Below are 7,660 nucleotides of genomic sequence, written 5' to 3'. Positions count from 1 at the left end.
TGTTCCTCCTTCCCTCCCCTGCCTCTGGAGAGTACAGTTTTCCCTTGTTGTTTCCACTGAACTAAAAAAACCTTGTTGGGTAACAGCATATAATACAATGAGCCATGGATATTCCTCTTGGCCAACGCTGTTATGAAAACGCTGCCCGTTTCCAGCACAATAAGGAAGCTCAATAATTAAAAAGAAAGTCCTTAAACAGTATGTGTCTCAATAGAAGGGCTATTTTCATTTCCAGATAAAGCTCTTTTTCTGCCTTACCATGCGTGCCCTTCTCTACAGCGGAGCGGAAAGCTACATCCAGTTAGCAAAATGGCAATTAGAAACTTGTCCCATTTGAGAGTGGAGAACCGATTTTAGCCATCTGCAAAAATCTCCCGGAGCCAGTCAAATCCACATTGAAAAGAAGCGGGCTGGGTACTAAGCTGAGCGTTGTTTCTTGTCCGTGGACCCTATATAGGGCAGCGTACGATTCCCTTTACTGCTCCCTCCCTTTGTCTGCCTTGTCTTGGTGTGCAAGTTACTTGGAACTTAGCGCTGGTGTCTATAAGGCCAAGTATAGCAGGACTCTCTAATCTCCTGGGGGAACTTTAGGTGCCTGGCGTGCAGATACGTACGGTTAGGATACGTTTCCAAGATTACACACTGTACATGTCGGGAAGGAGAGTCGGTATCTTTGCGAGTGTGCGGCTTTTATACAGAACACTGAGGTCCTGGCCCGGGGGTACCGTGAGCAGGGATGCTCTGCGTAGTCCTTGGGACAGAGGATGTATCTGCCAGGTCTGATGAACGAGCGGACGCAGCGAAACCACACTGCCTCCGGGTCCCGAGTGGCCGTCGCTCAGACCCGTCTCCAACTCAACGCCGAGGCAACGTACGTCAAACAGCAGCTCGCGTAGCGAGGAGAAATCCTGCTGCATTTATACGGCTTGAAAGTAGGGGTGTGGCAAAAGAGGAGCGATGAAATAGAGGGCCGGACGGCAAGGCAGGTTGATCAGAAGCAAAAATACTTATATCTAAATATTCCTTTTATACTGGAAAATGAGTGGTATATATTTTGAGGCAACTCTCAGAACGTACGAGCACAAAGGTAACAAGCAGCAGTTATGTTTTACCGTCTGGAGTTCTTCCACCCACAGATTGCTAGTAACGGTTTCTGGTTAGGAGCTATACTACAAATGAATGTTACGTACGTCCTTGCTTATATGCACACACACACACACGAAGTAATATATTGCATCTGAAAGCTTGGAATCTTCTCCCTGCTTCATTTTGTTGTTGGGTCAGCCCTTGGCTACTGCTTGTTTTCGTAAAGCCAGTAAGGGGTATTTGCGATGTGCTGCTTCACCACTCTAACTTCCCATATTTACCCTGCATACCAAATGAAAAATCAGAAATTCAGAAATAGTTTTTCCTACAATTACCAAGAGTTTCAGGGCTAGTTAGCGCTCGTAAGTGTGGAAGGACATTGCTGTGTTCGTGTAGTTGGAGACACACCTATGCAACTGATTTTTAACCACCGTAGGCAAGGCAGTTGGAATAGGATGAGGTACATAATTTTTTCCAATGCCTGAATGAAAATCTGAAACATTTGACGGGCGTATGATTGAGCCGCTGATCCAGGAGGCTGGTTCCCCTAATTTTTGTTTTCCTCCTCCTATAAATCTCTAGCTGCAGCTTCATATTGCTTATGTTTACAAAGTTGACGTTACCTCCGTTTAAGGACGAGCTAATTGCCTCCTACGTAAAAGGAAAAAGTCCCATTAAAAAGCGCTCAACTTCGAGACAGCGTTTACAACGGCAACTCAAATATGAAATCCTGATCCCCTTGGGGCTTAACTGTACCAGTGGTGAACTGGAACCAGGAGCGCGTACGCTACGGTAAAAAAGGACAGGGCAGGCCTGTGGCACCTCCGAGGCTTTGTAACGCAAGTCATGACAGCGGTTACCCGAAGTCCATTTTCCAGGCTGCAGTATTTCAGACTACCGAGGGGCTGCCTGTGCTAGGAAAAGATGGTGTTAGGAACACACAGCTCAACCGCCTCCTTTCACGCAGCGCTGAAAGGCACTTGGTCACCTGCATCAGTAGGATGAACAGTTTTTCTTGGCTGTTACGGAAACAGTGATTAAAATGGTCTCAGCTGCCTTTGCTATAATAATGGTGACGCTGGAAATGACTTTCCTCTCATTTAGATTTTCATTCTAGGCCGCTCACAGCAGTATTTTCTATAGAAATGGCCACCAGTGGACTTTGTCTGAAGAAGGCCATTTTTCCTGTTACATAGGGAACTTCGAGCTTCTACAAGAAACGTTTCGATGACCATGGCGAGGGAAATAGGCAGATAGTTGCTGGACACGCAGAGGTATCCATCCAGAAAATGACCTCCCCTGGACGTGATTTACCCCCAGCGTTTTTCTACTGAAAAAGCAGATCAGTGTAAAATGCAAGAAAGAATAACAGCTCAGAAGCTTTAAAACCCGTGGGAATGTACCAGCATCCCACTCGGCACATCACCTCTGAAGATGTTACGATGTAGTGAACGGATGAGTAAGGAAGGACAGTAAACCACAGGCAAAATGAAGTTCTTCAAAGGCAGGCATATACCAGCTGACTGCTGCTATTTTTGAGCTGTTAAATGTTTTTAGAGGCACTGAAGACCAAAAACCCAAATCGTTCATTTAAGGCATGGCCCATTCTAACCAAAAGGCTAGAGAGTCTGAAAATATTACAACCTGCTTATAAACTCCCATTAGCAAGTTTTTTTGTTTTTAATAAATAAAGTCCCATAGAAACAGAAAGTATTTACAATTAGATCAATATTCTGAATGTAATTCACAAGAGAAAATGCTATTTTTTGAGAAAATGTTTTCATATCCTCATAACAGTCATTTGTTCTAAATTAGTACATAGCAATTGTCCGTTAAATGAACATTTTTCCCTTAAGACCTATTCTTGTAGAAAAGTATTTTAGGCAAAACTTCCTAACCATGATGTAACCGTTTAGAATCAGAACATTTCTGTGATTAGTAATTCACATAAAAATTAACATTTTCCGTGGCTTGAGGAAAACATGATGAATAACTATTAAAATGTAAGAGAAGAGAGGATGTAGGGAGAACAATATATTTTATTAGAGCAGCTTATACAGTTGAAAGAAAAGGATAGGCTTTTGGGCATTCAGTCCCTTCATCCTAATAAAGGATAACACCTGTTCCTGCAAAACTGTCTTCTCTTTTGTCTTTAAACCATTATAGCTACGGTTACGCTACCACTCTCAAAATGTATGGATTGTATACGTCCATATTGGATGGAATGCCTTAAACACTGTCACTGCTAAGCTGCTCCTTTCAAAAACATTACCACTTGCAATAAAGTAGAATTAAGCTCTTTGAGTTAATGTGGTGCTTGGTTACAGAGAATCTTTTCCTGTAACGAAGTAATGAACTTAATTTCATTGTCAGTGCATCTCTTCCACTGTCCTCTTCAAATAATTTTTAATATTACTTACCTAAGAACATGCCCTAGAATTCTTTTTTATTTAAAAGCTAATTCTGAACCCTCATTTCTAGTGAAGCCAACGTGAAATTGGATCGTATAAGAAATGCAGGCTCACATTAACAGTTTTTGCTGTGTGTTACTATTATAGGAATTCAGTGTTGGAGCTGTGGTCCATCTCGGTGCCAATTAATCTTTGATATGTCCTCCTACAGGAGGGGATGAACTCTGCAATTAAAGAGAGGTTCTCCCACTAAGCGATAGATGGCAAAATTTCAGATGGCCAGTGTCCAGTGGAAAACAACTTAAAAGAAGAAGAGAGAGGATATTTTCTTTTGAATTGTAACAACCACAGATTAGTGTGCGTGTAACTCCTGTCAGAATCCGATGCTCAGCTAGCACAACGTGTCTATCCTGAAATGAGCAGGAAACACGCAACCTTGAGCATTAACACACAAAATGCCATTTGCTTTAGGGCAGTCATTTCTAAGTTACCCGAAATGATCTCATTGCGAACGCAGTGGAGATCACAGCTCTTCACTTTAGCCTACACTGACTTCATCTCAGTGCAATTCCACCTGTGGGTTTTAAACCTTGAGGCCGAATGACCCAATTCTCCAAACTTCCTGGTGGGCATAATGCTTACTACTGACCAGAGGCCCAGAGGTTACCCGAAATAAGTAGTTGGAGATGTTTTCAAGTGTAGAAGGCATGAGCTTAAGGGTTTATTTTAATATTTGCCTCTGTAAGCCTCTTTATGGCATAATTTGCACCAACTTAGTTTTTCAAGGTCTAAATTGGGAGGAAGGCCAATTTATACTGCCTGAAAATCCGGTCTACTCACGTATACGCTTACATTACCTCTTGGTTCACTCACGTAGCACCACTGGACTTAAGGCACACTTTTTGCTACAAAAATAAAATGTGGACATGGTGAGGAAACTAAGGATATTCAATTGCTCCTTACTTCAATATATACGTTACAACTAGTGGCTTTTTTTCTCAACATTCCCTCTTCTGGTCCGCCAGTGCGGATCCCACCTGCTTGGCTTTGTCCGTGGTCGCATTCACGAACAGTAAGTGGGCAGGCTAAAGGTGAATCTAAGGGAATCGCACGTCAGTAATGAGAATACCGAACGAAGAGAGTGTAAGTAGATTTACCTTCTGTTAAATCTATTCACTCTCCTATGCTTTGCTCCCAGCGGAAATCTCAGGTGACATTATAGGGTGACATATATAAGAAAATGAACAATCTGAACAGCAGTGAACATCTCCCAGCATTCTTGTTCCCAGTGATAAATGACGGTAGCTCAAGTCAAACGAACATAGTAGGGTTTCCATTACAGGCTGACGTTTTAAGGAGTGAGTTCAAGCCTTGCCTTTGTTTAGGAGGAGTCACGCTACTCCAATTCTCCGTGATGTTTTTGACTGACTATGTTGTTCAATGATAGTTCATGAAATAATCTGGGCAGGTCTCAGGCCACGGGGTTCGTACAAACCCCTTCGGAGGACAGACTCAGCAGAGTGGCTGAAAGCCGCGTCAGCGCTAGGCGCTGTGGCACGCGCCTCGGCGGCCACGGCGGGGGCAGCCTGCTCCTCCACCGGCCACCCGCCCGTGGGAGCGTCGCAGAGACTCTGCTTCCTCAGGCGGACGAGCAGTACGTGTTCCTTCCTTAATCAGTTCTTGAAATGGCCCCTGGCTTGTGGGTTTGCCCGCAAATGGTGGGCCTAATTCTTACTCACACTAAGACCTCTTCGCAGAGCGCTCTCAGCGTAAAAGTATATTACGGTAGGCACAAATATTGCCCGACATTTCTAACTTTTGCCTTTTAAGCTCTCATAGGAAGTCACACTAACCTGTGATTCAATTTTATTGTTATTTCGCTGCTGCCTTGGGAGCACAAAATCAAACATAATACTTAAAGCGTTTCCCTAGAAATGTTTAAGGAGAAAGATTTTTATTTTTGAGTTGAAAATTTAACTGCATGCTTAACCAACTTCAGTGAAGCATCAATCATACTGGACAAGCAATTTTAAGAAATAAGATAGTTTAAAAAATTATTTCTGAAAATACTGCCAACAATTTCATGATATAGATATTTTTTAATATTAAAAGTAAATTGTAAATGTGTCTTTATAAACAATATGCATAAAATAGATCTACTATACTAAGCTCTCTCTCTTTAAATGCTGTTTCACAGTAATTTCTTAGGTATGCAAAGTTTTCCCTCAAAGAAATAGTGCAATCTGAAGAACATACATTATGTCAGCGGATTAGAACTACTATGGTCATTAATATAAGTCTTTATAGATTTCTTGTAGGAGTGGATGAAGACTCATATCTGTCTCCGTTTTCTTTATTATTTGCAACAGCTGCACATGTTCCGTTACAATCTGTCTGAGGTCCGTCATTTTCTGAAGCAACTTTGCAAACAGCTGTGATGACTCTGGATGATTCAGCTTTAGCTGGAGCTCCAGAGCTTGCAACAGATTGTCTTGTATATCTTCAATGGGCTTCACATTTAACAAACCTGGGCGATCTAGGGAAAAAAAAAAAGGGGAGTTGTAAGTTTGTGAAGAATATGGAAACATCGATCTCGTGTATTAATTTCTTAAAGACTTCTTAGTATTTTAAGCATTTACATATGGCACTTCCTGAGAACTGTTTGACAATTTCTTCATGTATTTATTTGTAAGATTTTACCAGGATTTGCTGAAAGAAGTTTTAGAACTGTCTCAGAAACAGTTCAAGCATTTGTGCGGTGCAGATACAGAGACAGGTTTACAATGCGTTTTCCACAGTAGACTGGGAGCGTTTTTTGGAAAGGAAGAATGAGATATAGTTGGGGATGAACAGTCTGTATCAGGTAATTCACTTCTGGAAAATCAACATATACTCAGACGGATTTGCATGTAGCTGCTACCATTAAAAATGTTTCCTGCTAAAGGTGGATGCTAACCCACCAAAATTTAAAAAAAAAAAAAAAAAAAAGCCATAAATTCAACTTCTGCAGTCATACTAACCTGGAAGATTTAAAAATCATTGATTCAGTTCTTGTCCACACCCAAGTTCCAGTTGCTATTAAGAAGTCTCACGACAGCTTTTAGCATCAGCTCATCAAGCTGAGCCACAGATGCTTATGGCAGTGGAGGACTGATAGATGTGGCTTGTACAGAGAATGCCTTTTCTGGGCTCATGCCAACAGAGTTCTCCTCCATATGGAGGGATCTGGGACGGATCTTTACAGCCAAAGTCGGCTACTTGCACTGCCACAGCTGCCAGGGTCCGGGATTATCTTTGGCATAGCTTATTCTTCGGCAAGGAGCAAAGTCTTTTTTAACCATTATTATCTTTCGTAATAATAGCTGTTCTGTTACTTCTGTCTGTCCCCAAATACTTTCTTAAGTGGTTGCAATTATTATTTAACATGATTTGTAACATTTGTTTTCTAACTTGAGGTAATAAATTATTTGATTCTACAGCCATGAAGTTTATTAATAAAGTTGCTTAACATTATTAAATCCTCACATATGAACACCAGTAATTTGTTACCACTAAACTGCTTTACACTGGGTAACGCATCCTGATTATCAGAATTCTCCATGACAAAACAGTCAATAATTTAAATAATATTTGCTGTGTAGCTAGGAAATTCATTTCATTCATTGATCAATAAAAAGCAGTACCTACAGCTAGCCTTAAATTACTCCCCTCAGGCAATATTTCCATTTCAGAAAGGACAAGAGGTTGATCTATATTAAAAATGTACAAAATAGGCTGGTTTTTCCTGTGATCTTGGTAACCTTCTGTGCATCCAGTTCTACTAACTCAGCTTGGCTTGCATTGTACACTAGAAAAAAGGCTGAGAGAAAACAAAGGTCTTTATAAAGACGCCGGGTTTTTACTTCACGGAGAAAAAATTGCAGTTGTAAACTAAAAGGCAGAGCTGGCATGAAAACAAATGAGTATACACAAGCCATGAATACATGTAGGTCACTGATTAGGAAAGGATAGTTAACTCTCAAAGAGGTGAGGTTTGGGGATAGTTTTTCAGAAATAGGGATAACAGAAAGCTTGAATATGGAGCTTGATATTCGTTTGATGGTGATTTTATGAAGTGACTGCTTTCAGTTGTAGGTGACTGGACTCGGTCACCCATTTGGCCA

General features: G+C 41.3%; 1 protein-coding gene across 2 annotated transcripts in view; it reads right to left on the bottom strand.

The window, feature by feature from the left end:
• Window positions 1–5,580: 5,580 nt before the first annotated feature.
• Window positions 5,581–7,660, bottom strand: part of PPARG (peroxisome proliferator-activated receptor gamma) — a 25,911-nt gene continuing 23,831 nt past the window's right edge. The window contains exon 6 of one of the 2 annotated variants that reach the window (XM_010285529.1): window positions 5,581–6,033. In XM_010285529.1, coding sequence (XP_010283831.1) covers window positions 5,786–6,033 — 248 coding nt within the window. In that variant the 3' untranslated portion in view covers window positions 5,581–5,785. The remainder of the gene's footprint in view (window positions 6,034–7,660) is intronic. The other variant, XM_010285530.1, reaches the window with a different exon arrangement.

Source organism: Phaethon lepturus, unplaced genomic scaffold (genome assembly GCF_000687285.1).
Source record: "Phaethon lepturus isolate BGI_N335 unplaced genomic scaffold, ASM68728v1 scaffold24204, whole genome shotgun sequence".
Taxonomy (NCBI): domain Eukaryota; kingdom Metazoa; phylum Chordata; class Aves; order Phaethontiformes; family Phaethontidae; genus Phaethon; species Phaethon lepturus.
This window is presented reverse-complemented; position numbering and strand designations above follow the sequence as displayed.